This window comes from Vigna radiata, chromosome 8 (genome assembly GCF_000741045.1).
Source record: "Vigna radiata var. radiata cultivar VC1973A chromosome 8, Vradiata_ver6, whole genome shotgun sequence".
Taxonomy (NCBI): Eukaryota; Viridiplantae; Streptophyta; class Magnoliopsida; order Fabales; family Fabaceae; genus Vigna; species Vigna radiata.
Window position 1 is genome coordinate 35,448,976 of NC_028358.1, and position 24,983 is coordinate 35,473,958.

At 29.5% G+C, this 24,983-nt stretch overlaps 1 protein-coding gene across 8 annotated transcripts in view; it reads left to right on the top strand.

Moving 5' to 3' along the window:
* LOC106772026 (MATH domain-containing protein At5g43560) overlaps nt 1–5,321 on the top strand; it is a 17,003-nt gene extending 11,682 nt beyond the window's left edge. For 5 of the 8 annotated variants that reach the window (XM_014658147.2, XM_022785318.1, XM_022785317.1 and 2 more), the window contains 4 exons: nt 757–904; nt 2,109–2,581; nt 2,660–2,861; nt 3,751–5,321. In XM_014658147.2, coding sequence (XP_014513633.1) covers nt 757–904; nt 2,109–2,581; nt 2,660–2,861; nt 3,751–5,151 — 2,224 coding nt within the window. In that variant the 3' untranslated portion in view covers nt 5,152–5,321. Of the gene's footprint in view, nt 1–756; nt 905–2,085; nt 2,582–2,659; nt 2,862–3,243; nt 3,342–3,750 lie in introns of those variants that run through there. The other 3 variants (XM_022785320.1, XM_022785321.1, XM_022785322.1) reach the window with 3 other exon arrangements.
* The last annotated feature ends 19,662 nt before the right edge of the window (nt 5,322–24,983 follow it).

The window sequence follows — 24,983 nt, forward strand, 5'->3', positions numbered from 1 at the left end:
TTTCTTTCAAATCAAAGCAAGAACATTAGCATGATGTTCAATGTATTTTGGCTAACTTTTTCCTACAATTGTGTGTTTGGTAAATGCATTAGAATCGGACACAATTGGTCATTGGGATCTAATCTATGAATGGGTATGTTCGGTGAACAAGCAAGAATGATACACAATAGGAGATTGAGTTAATTAGTATGTCTTGTGTGTTTTAAAAATGGAACAAAATAAAACAGCAGGTACAAGGGTAGTACAACCTGGTTATAGGGTTTTTGGTGGAACCAATGAGAATAGAAGATAGCCTTTTTGTTCCGTTATGTTTTGATAGATAACTATATTCTACCAAAAAAAGTAGTCAGCAATTTTCATTTCTTAGACGTTAGCTCAGTGTTGAAGTGTTGCATTGCATCAAATGAGTGCTTATCTACTTCCACGTTTTGGCCAATGTTCTACAATTGTAGGCAAAATAGGATGCAGCTGATTATTCTGCATAATACAGACTTAATTGTGAGTTGCTTCAAGTTTAACTGCCTGTTTTGAAATATTAGCTTATTCAGAAGTTGTGATCCCCTTGTATCAATGAGGTTGGAGTTCCTCTACTTTTCAGTATTGCCAACGGGGAATAGGAAATTGTTGAAAATATGGAAATATTGAGAAGTTCCTAATTGTAGGGCCCGGATATGTAACCTATCTAGAAGTTAGGGAGAGGCATAATTAGACATGCATCAATTTAGATATCCTGACTATTTAGTTTCATGGTTGCAGTAACAAAATTGAGGTTGCATACCAGGAAGCTGTTGCACTCAAAAGACAAGAAGAACTCATCCGTGAAGAAGAGGCTGCATGGCAAGCTGAAAGTGATCAAAAAGCAAAACGTGGGAGTGAGAGGGAAAAAAAGTCGAAGAAAAAACAGGTCTGGAACCCATTGAAAATGCAGTTTCAAGGAATTTCTGGTTATCTGAATGTTGATTTCACTGATGCAATGCATTTTCTAGCTCCCTTGTTAGCAAATTAGGTTCTTATCTGATTATCTGTAATGTTGTGGTTTAGAAGTGAACTCCTATGAATTTCACTATGGAAGATAATTCAACTACAGAAAATGCACTGTAAATGAAAACTTATGATATAATAATGAACACATTGAAAGCAGGTAGAGTTGGTCAATGCCACCGATATACTTCTTTTATCCTGGTACTGATGAAGCATCAACTCCTGCCTATGCTGAACCCCCGAACTCAAGTAATAGGGTTTCACTAATTTGGATTCTTTCTTTCTAATAAATAGCATCGTTCAATTCACTTAAATTTAAGGGAAATAAGGCATAGTATGTTCATATATGCACATATACATAATTTTCCCATCTTTATGTGTGAGGTGCCTGTTGAAGACCTCTCTTACTTCTTTACAAACCCAGCCTTGTATAAATTTCTTTGGGCTGATATATGATGCAATTCCACTAATAAAAGCAAAGCAATAATGTACAAGAAATACAAGCAGAACAAAAGGAGAGTAGTTAGGAAATCATCTTAGAATATAGATCTAGGCCTAACCAACTATCCTGTAAAACTGACTTATACAATAAACGTTGCCTTTCACTTATACATTATATTTTGGCATTACTTCTAGTTAGTGCTGGACTTGAGATTTTAAAAATACGCTCCTTCACATCCAAACACTATCGGGCTTGATATGCTGATAATATGGTGGATGGCCCTTTTAATGGATTTAAGATATGTTCAATGCCATCTTAGAATCTGGGTTGACTCTAATACAAGCCTACAACACCGATTTGTGACGTGAGGACTGTCTCCTCTGCTTGCTGGTTAAAATATCAAGTTTATGAATAACTAATAAACTTACTGGTTAGTTAGTCAGTCTTTGGTTAACCCATTCAGCACCTAATATTGTTAATCAGTATCGACCCTTTGACCTGAATTTTCCTTAGTTGGATGTAATTTTGCTAGTAATTTGTAACCTGTAATGCTCTCCAGGTTTTTCTGTTGACATCTGCTTGCTATTTTTGGGATTAAATGATGTAATTTGCATGAGGTAATGAGAGTTCTGGGTTGATATTTTTCTAACAGTTGTTGACAGATATTCCTGTCTTTTCACTACAGGCCAGACAAAAACGGAGCAACCGAAAAGGAAAGGACAAAGGGAGGGAGGAGAGCTCTACTGTCTCTGTACCTGAGAAGAACCAAGACAATGCTGCTGATGACAAAAATGATTCTAACATAGAGGAAGCTGTAGCTGTGTCTGAAACGGCTGATGCTGTGGAAGATGTTTCTGATGTGTCTGACTCTGTAGATGGAGTTGCTGAAACGCTTCAGCCTGATTCAGAAGACAGAGATGGTGGTCCTGTTAATTGGGATACTGATGCATCAGAAGTTCATCCTCCATCCGAGGATAGAAACAATGGCATAGGTGGTGCTTCAACGATACAAAATGGAATATCCGAGAAAAGGAGCAGTTCAGTGATAGATGACAGTTCTTCAACATGTTCTACTGATTCTTTGCCGTCAGTAGTCATGAATGACCCCCACAAAGGAAACTCTTTCTCAAATTATAAAGTCCAAAAGTCGCCTAGCAGGTGCTTATATTTAATTTTGTGTGAATGATAATCAATTCTCATGTGTTTGTGATATGATATGACACTTTTTATTTGTAGAGGTAAGAACCGAGGCAAAACATTGTCTGATGTGAGTAGTTGGACGAATGGAATAGATAATCAGCCATCTCGTTCTGCGTTAGATGCCGGGGATTGTAACAATGAGTCTGGAAGTGGTAAGAATGGAAAATCTGAGTCTGGGGTTGTTGTCCTCTCCTTACAGGATCAGTTGAAGTGTGCTGAGCAGCATGTTGTCATAAAGGTTGTCATTTTCAACTTTGTTGGAAATAGTTATCCAGTTATCATAAATTCTTCTCTAAATCTTGTCTAATTGACTTTCTTTGATTATGGAATGCTTTTTGTCTATTTTTTCCCCTAATTTTAGTGTTGTGTCTTATCATCTATGATTCGTGCATAATTTTTACTTTTTATTTTCACCATTTAAGAGGAGCGTTATAGTTTTGTTGTTGAGAATATTTCAAATTAATTACACTTCCTACAACAAAAGAGAGCCATAAAAATGGAGAGATGACCGAACACCTTGCTTTCCCTTATTAATTTTCTATCTGCAAATAGATGAAAATAAATTTGAATTTGCTACTTAACAAAAAGTTGATGTATCTATATTCCTATCCTGTTTACAGATTAATCATGGGAAAAAAGATGTGTATCCATTTCATCTTGTTTCCATCACCAGCTATGGAAGGATGATTTTTAAATTCTTCCACTCTTCTGTACTTCCGTGAGTGTCAATTAAAATTGATCCATAATCACATGTGTCCCTTTTCCTTTACTTTCATACACCATCAAACCATTGAGAGCCTACGTGAATGCTTATCTCCAAAATTTTTCTGGAACGAAGATGTTTACATTCGCTTTATTTTCTTTCGTATGACTTGTTTTTGATTTTGGAATTTTCTGCTTTCTGTTTACTGGAAAGAATTTGAATCTTATTTCTATCCAAGTTGGTGGGAGATCAGATTTGGAGTTGGCATTGACGTTATTTTTGTTTCATGTTTGCTTTTAAAGTTTTCGTTTCGCTATTTTGTTAAGCTTTTATCTTCATTCAATATCTTTTTAACATATGAATAAATTATTTTCACCCTCAATTAGTTGAGCTTGACGTGGTGCTTTGCTTTTCTAATTGTTAGGAAGAGGAGTTTCATTCAGTGAAGAAGCCGGGCATCAGAGACCTTGTTGAGGCAGAGAGATCTATTGACAATGACAGTCTACGAAAAGAGAAGATATCATCTGTGCCATCCTCACCCATTAGTCCTCCTAGAAACTTATCATCCTCTGTTCAAATGAAGTTAGAACACAAGACTAGCCGTACTGTATATCCTGTTCATATCAGGAAAACATCTTTAAGTGGTTCCCCACAGACTGATAAAGATCCATCTTCACCTTTTACTCCTGCATCACCAGTTCCAGCTGCGTCTAAAAGCGAGATACAAAAGATTTCAAGCGCAAGATTAACTGAAAGATCTGAGGCACAAGTGCCAATGATGTCGAGACCTTCAAGTGCTCCTTTAGTTCCTGGTCCCAGGCCAACCGCCCCTTCTGCCTCGGTGGTACAAACTGCTCCCCTACTTGCACGCTCAGTGAGTGCAGCTGGCCGGTTGGGTCCTGATCCCTTACCTGCTACCCATAGGCGTGCTCCTCAATCCTACAGAAATGTGATTATGGGGAACCCTATGGCATCAACTGCTGCTAGTCTGACCCATTCCAGCTCCTCAAGTTCAGGAGTAAATCCATCACCTGGCTATTCTCAACCATCTTCGTTAGTGTCATCTGTATTTTTATCCCAGAGCTCTGACAGATTGGACAAAAGTTCTGGTCAATCTGGTGTTCATTTTAGCTTGATTGCACGGGATGTTTTGCAGAATGGTTCCCAGTGGATTGAGAGTTCTCAAAGGGAATCGAACAGAATGCCCTTAGATCAACCCTCCAGGCTCGATGATGCTCAAAATCATGACTTGTACAGGCCAGCACACAGTAGATCAATGGGCAACATGTCAACTGAGTTCCCAGCCTGTGCATCTGGGCGTCATAACCAAGGGTTAATTGTGGATGAGTTCCCACACCTTGATATCATAAATGACCTGCTTGATGATGAACATGTTATTGGGAAGTCGGCTAAATCAAGTTCAGCATTCCAGTCTCTGAATAACGGACAGCAGTTGCTAAATCGACAGTCCACTTTTCCAGGGGATTTGGGTGCAAATGATGATCCGGGATCTTCAACCACTTCCTGCAGGTTTGAGCGGTCACGAAGTTACCATCATGACCATAGATTCCAAGGAGGGTATAACTTGTCTGGTGGGCATTATGATTCAGTGAGGGATTATATTCCAGCGATGAATAGTGTGCATTGCGTGAATGGTCAGGTAGATGGGTTGATACCGAACCAATGGCAAGTGGGTGGTTCCGATCTGTTGTATATGGGCATGAGAAACACAGAGAACGGTAATTATGCATACTATCCAGATTACTCAAATATGACATGCGGTGTGAATGGTTATACTGTATTCAGGCCGTCAAGTGGTCCCTAAGAGGGAAACGGTAAAGAAGCGTGCCACCAATGAGTGTGGTCACTAACAAATGTAATGTGTTTGAGGAAATTGTTGGGTCTTTTTAGATTGGAGTGAGGTTGTAATCTCTCGATTAAAAAACATTTTGTAAAGAGTGTGAGTTATTTGATTCCAGCTTTTTATCCACTTCATCTTTTTGCCTGCCTCAGATTATTCATGAATCTTTATTAGGTTTCAATACTTATGTCCTAATAACTCCACCTTCCCAACCATCGCCTCATTTTCAAAACGAAGACTACTGTATCCACATTTGCAAATGGTCGGTAAAATTTGCGATATTATGTCAAGATTAGATAACAACTTAGTTTAGTATAATAAATATTTATATATTTTTTACTTTTAATATAATAATATCGTTTTAGTATAACGATTATGGTTTAGTGAATTTTGTTTGAACTTAGTTAATGTTTAAAATAATTGGATATGTATTTAACATTTAGTATTATCGTGTTTGTTTAAAAAGAACTACGCCTCTAGGTCTAGTTATGACCAAGTCGCATATTAGTGATGTAAGAATGTCCTATTTTCTCTTCTTTGTGTCAATGTGACTATCAAATTGAATTGAATCTTACATTTGTGTTGCTAACTATTAGAAATAATGTCGGTCAAAGTTTCATATTTAATAAAAAAAAAAGATAAAATTAAACATTAACATGAAATATTTATAAAAAATATACTTGATATACACAGTTTTTATATTTATTTGATAATACTTTTTTATTTTTTTATTATAAAAAAAGTTTACTTTTATTATCATTTTACTTTGAAGTGTGTATCAAATGAATATAAACATATGTTACCTTATCATTACTCAAAATTTATATATCTAATATCTTAAAATTTTGTAAATTTTAAGTAATGGTTGAATGACATATATTTATATTTATTTCACATATAAAGATAAGACAGTCATAAAAAAAATAAATTTTTGTAATTTAAAAAAAAAGTAAAAAAATAAAAGTAGTGTTAAATAAATATAAAAAATATTTGTGTCAAAAGTATTATTTTCTAAATTTAAAGTTAAAAGTTCAAACAAATACCATGTATGAGAAAAGACTTAATGTCATATATATATATATATATATATATATATATATATATATAATATATATATATATATATATATATATATATATATATATATATAATATATATATAGAGAAACTCATCACTAACAAATTAAGTTAATGATGATTTTGTTTCATTTAATATTTTGGTTTTGATTCGAACTACTTAGAATTTGTGGGTAATCAAGGTGCAATAGACCTTATTGAAAAGGTGAATGCCAACTTTTAGTATGTGCTTAAGTATTTATTAAAGGATCCTATTATACTTTATAGGTTTTATTTTAGTAATATTTTTGAAATTTAGAGGCAAACAATTACTGATCCACATTTCTAATCTTATAAACATTGTGAAATTTAATACAATGATTAGCTGTTATATATGAAAGCTTAAACTTAGACAAAGGATCAGAGGCCCAAAAATGGATTTAATATCTCAAAAACACCTTATATAGGTTTGGTGTGTGCAAAATTGCTTATGCCTATTCCTTTTGCTTATATTTAACTTAACTACAAATCATTCTGTGGTTAAGATATTTATTATTAATAGCTTCTCAAAATTTTGTTGTATTCTTGTTCTGAAATATTTATGAAATATTTGTTTTAGAATTTGCTAAGATTGTATCCTTTGAATCTACTTTAAGGATGTGACGACACTGATAAAAGTGTCTCTTTTTCAGAAACTTGTCATATTTGATGAAACTTGGTATGAAGAAATTTCTTTATTTTTTATTGTTTATGGATTTGTATTTGAAATAAGAGAGAAGAATAGAGAAATGGAAATGATTTTACACAATGTAGCCCATTGTTCTTCCTTCTCTAAGAACAGAGTTCCATACATCTTAACAGAAATTCTTGCACGAGAACAAAGAAAAACAAATATTGAATGATACTTTATTGTATTATTGAAATATGAGAGCCGCGTGTCTGTTGTATACACAATACAAAGGACATCTGTCAGGCTGTAATATATAAACAGTTGTACAACACAATGACTCTGACTTATACATCCTTAATAATATAAAATTCTTGAGAAACTTTAAACCATATTAACTCTGATTTATTTCTGAAACGTTGAGATTTACACCAACACTACATTAATGTCGAAAACCTATATATACAATCTTTATATTTTTCGGATGTATTCGTTTCCCTTTTATTCTCATTCTTATGATTATTATTACATAAGTATGTTATGTTCTGTATATATATATATATATATATATATATATATATATATATATATATATATATATATATATATATATATATATATATATTGTAACTTGTTTTTCTTGTACATAGTACATCTTATATTTTATTTTTTAAGTTGTTGAACTTGTAAAAGTTATTAAAATTTAAGCATATAATAATAAAGAAAATATCTACAGAAACTATTTTTTATATGGAAAATGATATTTTAACACCATTTTTTTGACACCATTTTGACACTGCAACGTGTCAAAATGTGGTTGGACGATTTCAAATTAAAAAAATAAACTTTGGTTTTTCTCTTCCAAATATACCCCTGCCTTAACTTTTTTAATTTGAAATCGTCCAATCACATTTTGACACGTGTACAGTGTCAAAATGGTGTCAAAAAATGATCTTAAAATATCATTTTCCTTTTTTTATATTGTTTTAGATTTTGAAAACTAGTATTTGTTAAGAGTATTTTCATAAAAAAAAAATGAAACTCATCCACTTTTAATCTCTCCATAGTTGTGCGGATGTATAATTTTAGTCTATGTAAAAGTGACTTAGCTTTTTATTTAATTTTATTAGGAAAATGATATTTTAACACCAATTTTTTGACACTGCATACGTGTCAAAATGTGGTTGGACGATTTCAAATTAAAAAAGAAACTTTAGTTTTTTTCTTCCAAATATACTCTTGTCTTAGCTTTTTTAATTTGAAATCGTCCAACTACATTTTGACACGTGTGCAATGTTAAAATAGTGTCAAAAATTGGTGTTAAAATATCATTTTCGATTTTATTAATAGTCAGATGATATATTAAGTTGAACTAAACTTTCTTAATTGATTAGTTTTTGAAAATTTAGAAGATTAGTTGTACTATTAAAATTACGCATAATATACAAAAGAAATTAGATTTTCAAAAATATATTCGACTATTTAAAAGAATCTGAATTTAAAGTTAAAGAAACTAATACGTAGCAAATGAGTAAATTTAAATAAAGTCTAATTTAATTATAAAAATTTTGTGAATTGTTTTCCACAGGCAGCGAAAGAAAGCAGTGCATAATGGGTGTTGAAAAAGTAGCATGAAGAAATGGGTGTGTGATGAAGCAAACACAAAGCATATATGGCACTGTAAAAGGATGTAACAAATGAGGGTTTGTGGTTAGGAATATTCTCGTTATGCTTTACGCACTATGCTTTTTCTGGTTATCTCTTGCTTGCTTATGAACTCACTTTCATCAATGCCTTTTTACTCCTTTTTCATATCAACCTCACAATTTATTCATTCCCAACATTATTATAGATATGCTTTCAATCTATTATTTCCAACCATTTGCATCTTCTTTTAATCAAGTATATATGTTTTATTCTTCCATGCATACATAAATAAGAATATTCATATTTCTTATAAGGTGTTTTTGTTGAGGTTAATGTTGCAACCAAAATCGCGACAGGACGACGATCCCAAAAGAAAATACGAGTTTGAAAAAGAGTTTGGAATCGTCATCATAGTTTATTCTAGAAAACTACGGAAAAACCATAAAGAAAGGCACAGTCCACGAAAACCAGATTCTGGATTCGGGAGTCGGTTACGTGTAGGGAAGGTGATAGCACCCTACAACGCCTGCCCGAAGACAGTACCTTTAATTAAATACGCAAATAAAGATGTGGTTTACAAAATGTTTAATCATCCCCAAAATCTATTATATGTTTCAATCTATTATTTCCAACCATTTGCATCTTCTTTTAATGAAGCATATATGTTTTATTCTTCCATGCAGACATAAATCAGAATATTCATATTTCTTAGGTGTTTTTGTTGTTAGATATACAAAGAATGAGGTTATTAATCACAACTACTCCTTTATACTGTTGTTGTTTAATTACATAAATAATTAATTGACACTACTTTTTATTGAAAATTTTAAAACAATTAATCAATGAGTCTTTTATGTTTATATATTATTTTATTTTCTCATTTTTATCTACTGTAAAACTTGGACTAATATTGTATTTTCAAAAACTTAAACTCAATCACATGAAATATTGATATTGTTCTCTAACTCAAAATTTAAAAGAGATAATAAATTTGTAGACATTCTTATATCATTTTTTCATTTTTACTTAATATAAAATTTATAGATATACTTAGTTATATTTAAGATGAAATATAGCTAATTTTGCACTATGTTGTGTCTGGTGGATTGGTTGGTGTTTGAGAACTTTGTTTGCTTCACGATAACAACACAAGTCCACTTGTTTGCATCACCCATCTGAATGTAGTCAATATTCCAGCTTCCAACCATTATGCATGTAGATTTTGACGTTCACTTTTTTAGAATCACTGTTATACAAATTTATAATTTATTTATCAAATCAATTTATAATAGATGTAAATATTATTTTACAATTTTTTTTCATAAAATTAAATTAAACTTAAAATTCATTTGTTAATCTATATAATTAATTTATTTGAAAAGAATTATAATATGAAGATTAAATTATTTATCTAATTAAAAACACAATTTTTATCCATATTTTCAAAAATAACAATGAAATTAAAATACACAAATTCTGATTAATATTTAAAACCTTCAAAATTTTGAAATTCTCTGTCTAATCTATGCATGAGCCAATGGGATATCTGCTCACGGCAAAACATTGACTTATGATATACTTACAAGTCAATGGCAATTAATTGACGTATATATCTAATTCCCTTTTCTTGTTTTTGTTTATATAATTATGTAACGTGTTATATCTTTCCACCCCCAACTAATTCTATTTTCTTACTTTAATTTATATCTTATAAATCTGTGCCTTAATTATTTTATGTGTATAAGTATCCAAAATTTTGGATATAGTTATAATTTAACTTTAATAAAAACATCTTTATTAAAACATGAGTTAAATATATTTATGATATTTTTAATTTTTAATGAAAATTAAAATTAGTATTTTTTAAAATTTTAGACTAATTTAGTTTCTTATTTTAGAATTGTTAAGATTTAATTATTTTAATCAAATTTAGTTAAATTTATTTCAACATGTTTCTCAATTAATATTAAAAAAAATTATCAAATAGTATAAAAAATACAAATTTATAATGAAATATATTTGAAATATTAAATAAATATAATAAAATTTGGTTAAAAAAACTAAAGTCACATATTTTAAAAAATTTAAAATGGATCAAAGTTTAAAAATAAATTAATTTTCATTTTCATTTAAATTTAAAAGATCAAAAACATATTTAATTCTTAAAACAAAACTGAAGTCTTTAAAAAATTAACATGATAAAGTTCTTAAATTTGTTTAAGACCTTTACTCTTAATTCGTTATATTGAGAGCTTTCAAATAATGATTTTTAAGATTTTACTTGTAGTAATAATCCGATAACAAGTCAAGCGAATTGATATTACACTTAAAAAACAGCTATTAGATTACTATTTAAGAATTTAAATTGAAATTTACTTTAGCTTAATAAATTCAATTTTTAAAATATAATCATATTTACATATTTTAGTTCAATGTCACTCATTCCTTTATATCTTATAACACCATATTCAAATGAATAATATTTATCAAAATATTCATTGTGTATATTTATTTAGCATAACTTTAAAATTAAAATGTGACGCTTGATGTTTGACAGTATATCCATATGGGTATCCACTTTCGTGTCAATATTAATCTCATTATATTGATATTATAACCTAGCAAGACCTTTTTTTTTTTTTTTATATATTATTATTACTACTTAATTTTGTTACCTCCCATGTTTTAATGTCATTAGCCTATAATACTTTTTAAATGAAAATGTTTATGAATAAATACTATTATATATTATTATTAACAGGTTTAACCTCTATTTATCTATAACAATAGTTATTTATGTCTACTATAATCATTTTTTAATTACATGCTACTTTTAATATTATTATATACTAATTATGTGTCACTTTACTTAATACCGTTATAGGCTAAATCTTGTATAATTAAGCTAATTTGTGCCCGCATGCTACCTTTAATATTTTTACATGTTGTTATGTTATTTACTTATTAAGAAAATATATTAATATGTCAATGGAGTACTCCAAAACATATTTACATTTTATATATAGAAAACTTAGTAATACTATAACAATATTTTAATAGTCCGCATACCTGCATCTATATCCCTATTTTCTTAATTATTAATATTCATTTGAAGATAACTATTATTTATCTAAATACATCTTTTTATCGATAAGGTTAAAAGAAATGCAAACTAAAATATATTAAAAAAATATAATTTTTTTATTAATTGTCCATCATACTCATATTTTTAATAGTTTTTCTCGATTTTTCTTAAAATTAGACTTAAGGGTTGTAGTGACTTATATATCGAGGGAATAATAAATTTTATTAAAAAAAATTTAACTAATATTTTTAATAACAAATTAATGAATAAATTTTAAATCTAAATCAACATTATTATATTGGCATTAGAGATACTTCCAATTCCAACATAATAAGATGAAAAGATGAGTAGCAATTGATAGGCAGAACAGAACTCGACAGGCAAGCAATATAAATAGGCGTATCTGGTTCAGATGTTTGATCATAAGTTGTCTTGTTTCCCCTTGCAAGTTTCTTAAAAGAGAAAGACAGAAGCATGAAGGTTTTGATGAAGTTTATGTTTGCAGTGGTGGTTGTTGGTGCAGTGGTTGAGGTTGTGGCAAGCGTAGATGGTAAGATAATGAAGATGAAGGAAGAAAGGGGTGTTGTGTTTGTATACGATAAGGGTCCTGTGCCTCCCTCAGGGCCGTCAACCTGCACATATATCCCTGGAACTGGTGGCACAAACTGCCCCCCTGTCAAGGAAATCAAACCTAATTAATATCATCCTCGCCTTCTTCTTCCATTTCCTGTTGCAACAGATCAACATTGAAATCAACCTCATCACAGACATATCAAACACTTTATGTCTAACACAAGGATCATATTTATGTTTTCTTGCAATCTTTCCATTTCTTGTTTACGTCGTTTCTAATTTTCTTTTTTAGAACACTTAAGACAAATGTATTATACATAGAATCTTGCTAATTATACTTTGAAATGTATGATATATAAATAAATATTAGATTTGAATATCCATTTTGTCCCTACTGAACTTACTGTGTAAACACTGTCAACAAAATTCTGTCACTGTTTGTATAACACCATAATACTTTTGTCTTTGAGAATTTTAAAACAGGGTTCGAGACCTTACTATTAGAGTATTAGAAATTTGTGGAACATTTTGAGTAATTTTTACTCTTGTGGAGATGCATGTAAAAAGAAAGTTCTCATCGTGGTGATTTAAAGATTTCACAACATTCTTTCCCTAAGATGACACTTAATCACATCATGTCATTGGTGTATTTTTTTTTTTATTGTGATGGAATGGAAAATTAGAAATTGAAGACATTAAAAATAAATCAAAAGTAAAATTGTTTAAACTAAATAAATATTATAATAAGAAATAGGATAATTTTATTTCTTTATTTTATCATATTAGTAATTTTATTTACTATCTTTTTTAATAAAATATCTCTTGACACCTAATTTTTTTAACGAATAATTATTTGATATTTTTTTTAATAATATAATATTATATTTAAGTGAGTAAATAAGAAAATTAAAAAAAAAATATTTAAAGTTTAAATGAATTATATAAGATAAATTAGTTATGAAAATATCATAACTCTTAATTAAAGCACGCAAAACTTTCCAATTTCTTCTTTATTGAGACTCACGTGTGATTAGAATATGTTGTACCTGGTTATATACAGAAAAATGATTATTTGACATCCACATTTTTCTATTACTTTCACTCTATACAATTCATTATGATTAATAATATAATAATGTATGCTAAAATTTTAGATTAAAAATTAAAATAAAAAATCATTAACATAGTATTATATTAAACTGTAAAATGCATGTATTTTATTTGGTGACAAGCTTATTTGGTGCTCCAAATTCAACTGTGCGTAATATTTTTAGCTTATAAAAAAAAGTTAATGTTCTTTTTCATTTTTAAATAGAGAATTAATGTTTTTTAATTTCAAATTTGTAGAGTTAACATAATTTTAGAATTAATATTTGTATTTAAATATTAGTTGCTTCAAAATTTGAAAGTAATTTTAAGATTATATAGTGGAAAAACGTTGTTTAACGTTAGCTCATAGAGGTCTGTTAGCGCTTCACCGATGTCTTATGATGACCGGTGACATTATCGTAAATAAGATGGTAACCTAGATGTCGGCTTCAAGGTAATGAGACGTCTATTATGTAGTACACGTCAGCTCTGCCGTAAGCCGACGTCCAATGTAATGAGGTAGGCGAGAAGATAGACTTCTCCTGCGCATTTGACGTCGGTTGTGATGGGGGACTGACGTCTACTTGGCTGTAATTAATGCTGGTCACCTGATTCCCAGACGATTAGACGTCAGGAAGTCAAAAACCGACGTCTATGGCCTGTCCGGAAGGCGGGAAGACAAAAATTTCTGCAAAATAGACGTCGCATTTTTGGGTGCGCGACGTCTATGTGCTTGTAATTAATTATGTGCATCAAACTCCGAGGCACTTCGACGTCCTACAGCAGAAACCCGACGTCTATATTATTATAGACATCGACACCCCTTCAAAACTGTCGTCTACGTCACTAACAGGAAATGAAACGTCAATCGGTTCAGCGTCCTAGACGTCGGCTCCCCTGGTGGCCGACGTCTAATGGGTATTCGAAAAGTCAGTTTGATGTTATCCTGGACGTCGAATTAGTTAGATAACCGACGCCTAGGTGACTATAGACGTCGGTGTTTCGGTCTCTGGAGCAACACCAACGCCCCATTTCATGTTAAATAAACTGCAAACTCTTTGCGGTATTGCAGTTTCTGATATCATCGTCTTCCTCCTCTCCTTTTTCTCTCTTGCGACTCCTCTCCTTTTTCTTTCTTGCGACATTGCATTATTGTTTCTGATAACATCATGCATCGTCTTCCTCCTCTCCTTTTTCTCTCTTGCGGCATTGCATCCCAGGTGCGTGTTATTTTATGGTTACCGTTTAAACACTGTTCAGTCTTTCATCGATTATCTTCTAGTTTAATTGATTAAAATTTGTTTTCCTTATGTTGTGTTTTAGTGCAGTTTTGTTTCTCTCTTGGGCTAACGCAGTACCACATTCTTCCTTTGCTAGTTGCCTTCCAGAAAAAGCGGCGTCTTTTGGATTTCTCGTGGCATTTCGATCCAAAAACAACCTTGGGTCGTTGCCTAGTTATCGTTTCACCGTAATTTTTTCCTCTTGTGGTTGAAAATGAAACTAAGCAAAGTCCCAGGTTCGGTTTTGGGTCGAAATGCCATGAGAAATTCAAAAGAGGCAAGCTTTTTTTCGGGGGAAACTAGCAAAGAAAGAATGTGCTACTGGACTGTCCAAAGATAGGAACAAAACTGCACTAAAACACAACGTCTATATTAGACGTCGGTTAATGTATACATCGACGTCTAATAGTGACATTAGACGGTGGTCAGTGACGTGTTCAAAGTCTTTATGTGCTCTTAGACGTCGGGTATTGCATCATTCGACGTCTATATATTGCCTTTAGACGTCGGATTACACCTGCACCGACGTGTAGTGACGTCTGACATGGAACTAACTGACGCCTGTACAGACGTTTGTTGTGTAGGATGTGCGACGTCCCATTGACGTCATCGGTTTTGACGTCGGTTGTGAATGAGATGTTAAAAGCCCAAAATAACCGACATTAAACAACATTTTTCCACTAGTGTATATTTTTGAAAAATGATTCACAAGAAAGAAGACTAAAGAATGTATTTTAATTATTCTTACTTTTTATTACTAAAAACATGCGAGGGAATTGAACTCACGATAACAATTGATATTAACTTTTGTTTTCATTTCTTTTGTAAATTTTTATCAAATAATTATTTTATTTAAGGTGAGACCTCTTCAACTTTGATGTGTTTTTCATATTTCAACCTAAATTAATTTTTTGTATAGTTTTATTTTTTATTTTATTCTTAATTTCTTAAAACATATTGAATTGAATTAGGAATGGTGATAAATGATTGATTAACTTTTAAATACGAGCTGATATGTCAAAGTTGATATATTGACATAGATGTAATGTAACATTAATTTTCAATATCTGTGAGTATAATCATCAATTTTTCTTATCAGTGCTTGTTTCAGGAGCTGAAATTATGCATCACTTTGCATCTCAATTGCTTGCATCAAGATCAAACCAATCCCTTTTGACAGTGCAATCAAATCAAATATAATCCTCTCTATATTTGAATTGCTGGATTGACATGTACACTAAGATTGACCACAACTCTGCAGTATCGATCGTGCACTTTATCAGTAGCTAACGTAACCTCGGGATTCATCTCTGATAGCAGTATTTGAGATAGACTCACACCACCCACCCCACTTCCTGTGACAAATACTTGCTAGAACACTTTATGTGCCAGATGCAGGATCTGACCAACTTTTTATTTTCTTTTTTTCATGGAAAAACCTAGTGACTTGGATAAATATACAGTATAATACTGTATATAATAACACATTTCAGTATTTTCAGCCGTCTGCATGTTGGGGGAGTCCCCACCAACTAAACTTTCCTTTTATTACATTCTTAATTCATGCATGCATGTGTTAATTTTCAGTGTGGTATTAAACATATATTTTGTCAAACACTAAATACTAGTGTGTTTCTAACATGGCCTCTGACTGTTGGCAAAAACTGCCCCATTCCTGAGGAGATTATGAATGTTGCGAGAAAAACTGAAACTGAAACTTATCCTCGTCTTGTTGTTCCAACTGGTGTTGCTACTAGTCAGCACTGAAGTTCTCTTAAGCATGTAAGCCTCTGGTTATAAGGTTTATTTATTAAGCTCAAAGCGCACATTGGTGGTGAACTGAACTCTTGCAATACGTGAACACTCTATTGTAATAAGTCAAACACTTGTGTATCTCAGTCTAGCAAAATGATCTTTCGTTATAATTTATATTTATCACTATTGCCATTTTCTAATATTCTGTATTTTATACGATATTTATAATGTTGGACATGGGAAAATTTGCTAATGGTATTATGCATGGACCCTTCTTCATTATGTTGAGATTTATGATGTACAAATAGTTTATTTAATTACTCATGAAAGAACAAATTTAGAATGTCTTGGTTACTATTGTGGTGCCGAAATTAAAATAACTTAAAGAAGAGTTATCGTAATAAATGACTGTATCCACTAGGTAAATTGGTGGTGACTAAATGAAAGTGATTCTAATATATGAGTAAAGTGAGTGATAGTTATTGTAGTGTATCCACTAAGAAAAGCTAGTTGAGTATTGATGAGGTAATTTTGTATGAAGTAATTTATTTGGCATAAGTTGAGCGTATATACCTACCCCACTTTCCTATGCAAGGTGCTTGCACCTCAAGATATATGCCAAATTTAGGATCTGCTGTGCCCAAAAAGTCATCATCCTTCATTGCGTGTGCGCTCAATATGCATTTTCCTGTTTGGAATCTCCCCACCAACTATAAACCTTCTGCATGTTCTCATTGAAAACGTAGACGGTTCATCTACATCAAGTTAACTAAGTCAGAACTTGTTGTCTGTGTAGTTAAAAGATTAATCATGATATTCGACATAAACCCTTTTAACTGTTCAATTAGGTTACATCAATTACGTGGCTATAAAGTAAAGGAAAGGGATAACCACCATTTTCATGCATGGAGAGTGGATTCCAACTATAAATACCTTGACCCCCCATATAGATTCTTCATCAATTTCCCTGTTTCCTCAGTTTCTAAACATAAAAATGAAGGTTTTGAAGTTTATTTTGGCAGTGATTCTGATTCTTGGTGTGGTTCATGTTGAGAGAAACCTAGGTGGTAGGGTATTGAACATGGAGGAACAGCTGAAGCTTATGTCCCTAGACAACAAGGGTCCTGTTACACCCTCAGGGCCTTCTACCTGCACGTATATCCCCCGAACCGGTGGCAAAAACTGTCCTCCTTTGGAAGAAATGGATGTCGCAGGAAACTTTCAGCATCGTGCTCATTAAACTTCCTCATCTTCTGCTTTTCGTCTTCTAACCAATCAAAATTGAAGCCTGGACCTCTCTTCTATAACAATATCATTATTGCCTTAATTAATTTACTCATCATTATTAATTAAGTTTATTTCTAATCTTCTCTGTTGTTATTAATGTTGGATCGATATAGCCCGTTTATATGCTTCTTTAGAAAAATAAGATGCTGGTATTTTATACACACACTCTTGTTAACTATATCTCAGTTGTATAATATATATTAATAAATAATTATTTAAAGAATAATATGATGAGAGTGTATCTGTGAGTCTATAGTATAGGTTTTCTCCTACTAATTTTATGATATTTTTGTATAGTTTCAGTCTTTTGGAACTTTGTGTGGTTTATAATAAGATGCAAATTATTGCTATGTCAAAACTGAATATATTAGGTTTAATTTTATCAACAAATTCAAACTTCTGTAGCCACTATAAAGTTTTTCAATCATAGGAATGATCTAGTTGAAAGGTACTGAAGAAATAATATCAGAGGTTCTGCTGTCGGCAAAAAATATTGATTTAAGTGATGATCGATTACTTATTTCTTATTTAAAAAATAATGAGAACAATAAATTACAAATTCTACAAATATTATATATTGTTCATATCTATACATTTTAATTAATAGTAAAAAATATGATAAAATAAATTTGTTATAACCTTTATCGTATATAATTTTTCAATAACTAGAAGCATAATATGGGAGAATATACTCAATAATCTGAATATGAAGACTAATTATAATGTCGTATTAAAATGATAAATAAAATAATTCACAATATTAATACACAAATTAAAAAAAAAAAAAAACATTGGACTCCGCTCACCGTAACTTTAAATCATGTACGAATCTAACTTATATCAATTCTTGTAAAAAACATAATTATGTCAGAAATGCTCCAAGAAAATCAATTTGTAACTTTTTCTTTCTTAAAATAAAATTAAACTTCATGCAATGAATATAAATATTTATTAGGAATGGAAGTTAAGAAAAATATATAATGTTGGAAAACGATGATAAGTATCTTCACTAAAAGAAAAATGAAAAACATAAAAATTGCCTACTTAACATATATTTGTTCTATGTAAAATAATCCGTGAAGATAGTGTAAGCACTTTGAGTTCAAGCACAAATATTTATTCAAAAGCTGTTTTACTTTATTTATAAACACAATTAACTAATATTCCATATGTTTTAGTTTTGCTTTATTGTAACCAACACAAATATGATAGAGAATTTTTAGTTGGTGAAACTTTGATGTAACGTAAGAAAACTCTAGAGAACGGATTTGAATATAATTTTAAACTTTTTCGTAAATTAATGTTTAATTTTTTTTAAAGGGTTAGTCTGTAACAATTATTAAACACTTGAATTTATAAAACAATTTTTAGGGAAAATATTTGAAAAGATATCATGAATTTTAAACCTAACTCAATCTTACAAAACTGACTTATAAGATGAGATTTGTACCTTACTTATATATTATAAATTCGTTATCTCTAGTCGATTTGGAACTTTCAACATAAACTAGTATAACTGATTAAACAGTCTAACTCCATTAAGTTAAATGTACAAGTGTTTTCCTTTAATTCTGAACAAAAACAATAAAGTGTTTTGTAAATTATAATAACATAATATATAACTCTCATAAAGGATTTGAAATCAATAAAAAAAATTATGAAAAGTTGTAAAGAACTTTATTTTTAGAGAAAAAAAGTAATCGTTAAACAATGTAAAGCTTTAAAGAGAATGATAATATGCATAGATAATTCTTCTTATATTTTCTCTTCATGGAGAGACTTCTCTATATTGTTAGAAGAAGATATGTTATTCAAAACTTTTGACTTTCTCATATAGATATAGCCTTTTATACTGTTGTGTCTTGTAAAGGCAACTATGCTATGTATGAAAACGAAAAAAAAAAAACAAACATTTCTAGAATATATAACTTTGTTTTATTCTTTTCCTTGTTGAATAACAAGTATATTCATGTATGTATATTCTTTTTAGAATTTCAATATAAATTAATTAATTTTTATAAAAAAATTATGATAAAAAATATAATATTATTTAATATTAAATATACGTATTTTCATGACATGATTTCATTTATTTAATATTAAATATTTATAAAAAAATTATAATTCTATAAATTTTAAATTAGAATACCAAAAACCAATTGAATAATAATGAAAGAAGTATATAAAATATTTCACAATTACACATAAATAAAATTTTCTGATAATAAAAAATTTCATTAATTTGCCATATATTAAAGGGAACAAAGTTGATAAAATTAAAAAAGTTTAAAAAGATTATAAAAAGAAAACAAATATTCAAGTTTAGAAATATGTTAAATGTCTCTTATTTTTTCTCTAAATTATAATGAAATATATTTATAATTACACTAATAAAAATTATATTACACTATTTGAATAAAATTGTAAAAAAAATAATAATAATTCAAATTTAGACATAAATATTTATGATTTGAACTTGAATCTATGTTAGATGATGATAAACAGTTTATAATAACACTAAATTATTATATAAATGAAATGTGTTTATACAATTACAATAATAAAATTTATGAGAATTAGTAGCAAATAAACATAATTATATAAAAAAGATATTCAAAATAGTATTTTATATGAAAAATAAAAAGCAAATAAAAATGTTAAAAAAAGTAAAAATATTAATTTGTATACTTTTTGAACAATTTGATATACCTATTATACAAAATCACACAAACGAACAAAAAAGAATACAATACCTATGTTTATTTTGATTTTCCTTAAATAAAGAAAGCATATTTGATATAAAATAATAACATTTTATATAAATTATTATCTTATTAAGAAAAATATTTGTTTTGTAGATTATGTAGGATCTCCCAATCAACACTTGGAAATAGTGCAAAGAACTTTTTCTCACATTTGTTTTGGTAAGAATAAAACATAAGAAACAATTTGTTGGCTTTTTATATGATAAAGATAGATATTTAATTAATTAAAGAAAATGATATTTTGATACCAACTTTAACACCATTTTGATACTGCATACGTGTTAAAATGTGATTGGATGATTTCAAATTAAAAAAAAAAATGAGACAAGGTATTTCGAAATATGCCTTGTCTCAGTTTTTTTAATTTAAAATCGTTCAACCACGTTTTGACACGTGCACATTGTCAAGACAGTGTCAAAATATCAATTTTTTTGACTAAATAATCCCTAAGTTAATATGTTATTGTGTGAGGTACAGAGTGGGTTGACATACAGTATCTATTTTGCATTGGCTTTAAAGATTCAGATGTAATAACAGTGATTTGCAATTAGATTCAGAGTACCAACCCCACTTCTGTTATATGCTTTCACCTAATACCAAACTTTTTATTTCTTTATAAATAATGTTATCATAATTAATATTCTTTCACATTTATAATAAAGTATAAAAATAAAATAATTATAAAAGTATACAATTTTATATTTAAAAAAAAAAGAATGAAAAATAGAAAAAAATAAAAAAATAACATTTAAAAAAATTAAAGTATGTGAAAATAATATTTTTCTTTCTTTCCTTATTGTGATCAAGAGTTACTTCTTTTCAAATAGTTTTTTACTCATCTAAGTTAAGGTTGCTTCCACATTTCTTCATGCTTCCGTGTGCGCTTCACTTTGCATCCACTTTCGAATGTCCCCACCTTCTACACATTTTTTAATTCTATGCTAGGTAAACCTCAAAACACTTTAAACCATATTTTATATATACTTTTATATTATTCTTCACAAATTAATAATCAAATACACTTTTTGTTCAGAATCTAGGTTTAAAGTTTTCATCTTTAAAATTTTTATATCCGATCTAATGGTATTTTCATACATAGATTTGTCTCTAGTGAGATTGCTGTTGTATCTCCTACTAAATCTCTTGAAAAAACCCTTTAAAAAAAAGTGTTATGATGTGAGTTTTTTTGTCTTTATTTTATTTTTATAAAAAAATTGTTGATAATTTTTATGATATTTTTTACATTAATTGATTTTTGGAGTGACGATGAATGTTAGACATTCATTTTGTATTAATGTATAAAAATAGTATAATTATAATGCATGTACTTATACTGTGCATACTTACATTTAGTCATTTACTATAATGATAGAGCCAGAGTTGACCATCTCTTCTTCTTGCTCAAAGTAGACTGATCTTTATCAAAGAGAGAAAGTAGATTACTATCCAAACTTGTTCTCCAAAGTTAAATTAATTATCATATCTAAATCCTTTTTAACAGGACATTCAATCAGGCTAAACATCATTTACGTGATAATCATTCTATTTTCTCAAAACTCTGTACTATTAATCCAGCACGTGAGTAATTCATATCTGATGCTGTTTTGTCAAATACTAAAATAGAAAAGCAAACCATAAAATAAAAGGATGACTCAACACGAAAGGCAACCAATATAAATAGCTACACCCCATTGAGATGCTTCATCCATTAACTTGCTTCCTACAGTTTTCAAACACAGAATGATGAAGGTTCTAAACTTCATTTTGGCGCTTATTCTGGTTCTTGCACTTCATGTTGAGCCAAACCTAGCTGGTAGGGTATTCGGCATGAAAGAACAACTGAACCTTATGTCTCTAGACAAGGGTCCAGTGCCTCCCTCAGGACCTTCTACTTGCACCTACATCCCAGGAACAAGCGGCAAAAACTGTCCCCCTTTCGAAGAAATCAATGTCGCAGGAAACTTTCAGTCCTACGGAGTTCAAACTTATCCTCGTCTCGTTGTTCCATTTCCTTTTGCATCCAACAAACATTGAACCTCTCTTTATGCATCAAAATCTTTCTTGTTCTAAGTTTAAACTAATCTCTGACCATAATTTTTCGTGAAGGGAACGCTGCAATACTAAGAAGAAATCAAAGGTTATATTATATATTATATATAATATATTATATACATACTGTATGTGTTCAAGAATTAATCTGTATTTATTATTATCTTAATCTGCAATACTCTGCAGTTTCTTATATGCTTTATTGAGTTGCTGGATATGTACATTTTTTCTTTATATTGTTCTATGTTGAGATGTATTGATATATAAATGTTATTTAAAGATAAATTTGATTATGGAATTGCGTATGTATACTAAAAGTTAATTTCAAGTCATTTTTCTTCGCCGTGATTATATTAGTATTTGTTGAACTTCATATGGTATAACTAATATAATGGATTTGTAGTGTGAAATAATATAATGCTTTTTCAAAACTAATAGATTAGTCGTAGAAAAACACTAATTCCTATAAAAGTATATACGTTGTGAAGTTTGGTTTCTCTTATAATACTATAATTATCCATGTTAATGTGGACTCCAACTCAGAAGGTGGATGGTTAATTATGTATGATCTTCTGTACTTGCGTGTTTGCATTAAGTTTGATCAGAAGAGAAGAAAATAACTAAATAAAATAGAGATAAACAGGTGACTACGGCTGACTTCGTATTTTGCGTGAAAAAGTTTCTTTAGATAGTGATATTATACTTATCGATCATTTATGTTAACTTTTCAAAACCATTTTTAAAATTATTGGAAAATTATTATCTTAACATTCTTGTTAATCAACCAATATAACTCTACTTAGAAATGTTTTTCTTATTAAACAATGTATTGCAATAGAAAATATGAAAGTCATCGAGTCGAGATAAACTTGGCCAAAAAATATGTAAAAAAGGACTAAAGATAATGCTATTGATTAACGTTTTATTAGAAAAGTATAAGATGAGATCCTTTCCTACATTCGAATAAGTGTTCTTCTAGGTTTACTCCTTTAATGTTTATGGGAATGGGAGTCACGCATACTATATTTGTAATTACTTTCTTTAGTTTTCTTTTATATAAAGTCAAACTTTAAATATCGATAAGGATTTGTCCAATTTAGAAAAGTGTCAAAAATATTAATTATCAACAAATGAATAATTAAAAGGAATTTATTTATTGAAAGTATAGTATTTTATTTTAATTAAACTTTTATGAGAGTATATATAATGTACTATATTGCATCTTGATAGTGATTCTTAATGCTAAAAAGATTTATTTATCAGTAGTTGCTTATTGAAATGCCTTTACCAGTATCTAACAAGTAATAACTCCTTGACCACAAATGCCATGTATAAATTCTGAACTCTTGTTTCAAGATTAACAATAAATATCCATCAACGTATGTGTTAAATGTGTGATTATAGTTGATAGTAAAAGCTTAACTTTAATTAATTAATTAATTAATTTAATAGTATAACATCATAAACATCAGCAATCAACTATTTAATCCATTACCTCCCTTCCTAATTGATCTCATTTTCCTTATAATATTTGTTATATATAATTTTTAATATTTTTATTTTAATCAATAACTTTTAGACCTCTATAAGAAATACAATTTTCGTATTATCTAAAGTTAGTGTATTTGACAAAAATTAATTTACAAAAAAAAAAATTATTACACCATGTTATTGTATTATCAATAAATTTTAGACTCTCTATTCAAAATCATTGAAATATGAGTCTAACCACATATGAATTAACATCACTCCCTACAAAAAACTTTATAGCAATGAATTAATGGGTCTTTTATCTTTATATAGTGCTCTACTTTATTATTTATATCTAATGTGGAACTTAGACTCACACTTAAATTCTCACCATTTGTTACATTTAGAACTCAAAATGTGATTTCCTTGCTATTAAACTATTTTTATCTCATTACCAAAAAAAACTTTTTGTCATAGGATATGAATTGATTTTAATTATTGTTCCTTATTATAATCCAATGAGTAAATTGTACTTATCTATTATTTTTCCCCAAAATTTGGAAGTATTACATTGTCATCATCTCATATTGAAAAGTATATCTAATCAATTTAACATATGATTGAAATAAGTTATATCCTTCTTTCCTAAAACATATATAAATATTACATTTTGTCCTCCACTTTTATGTTAAAAATATATAATTGAATTGACTTAACGTAACATTACAAAATTATTGTTTAAAAGATTGTTATTTGAGAATATGAGTTTCTTAGTGTAAGATATGTTTTTGAGTTCGATTCATGGATCATATTTTGCGGACGCTTCAAGAATCCAGTTCCTTTTTTTTTTTTTTTGTGGACGCTAATTTGTAAACGAATGACTAAAATAAAAGATGAAACATGCGCGTTTCACAGAACATTTTAAAATAGTGGCTAGCAGAAAACGATGTTTTTGTTTTCCACGTTCGATTGTTCCAGAATAAAAATCTCTAAGTCCAGAGGGTCACAATGCAAGCATTATCAATCATAAATTCACCATTCTCATTCGTTTGTTTTCTTACACCTTTATGCAAT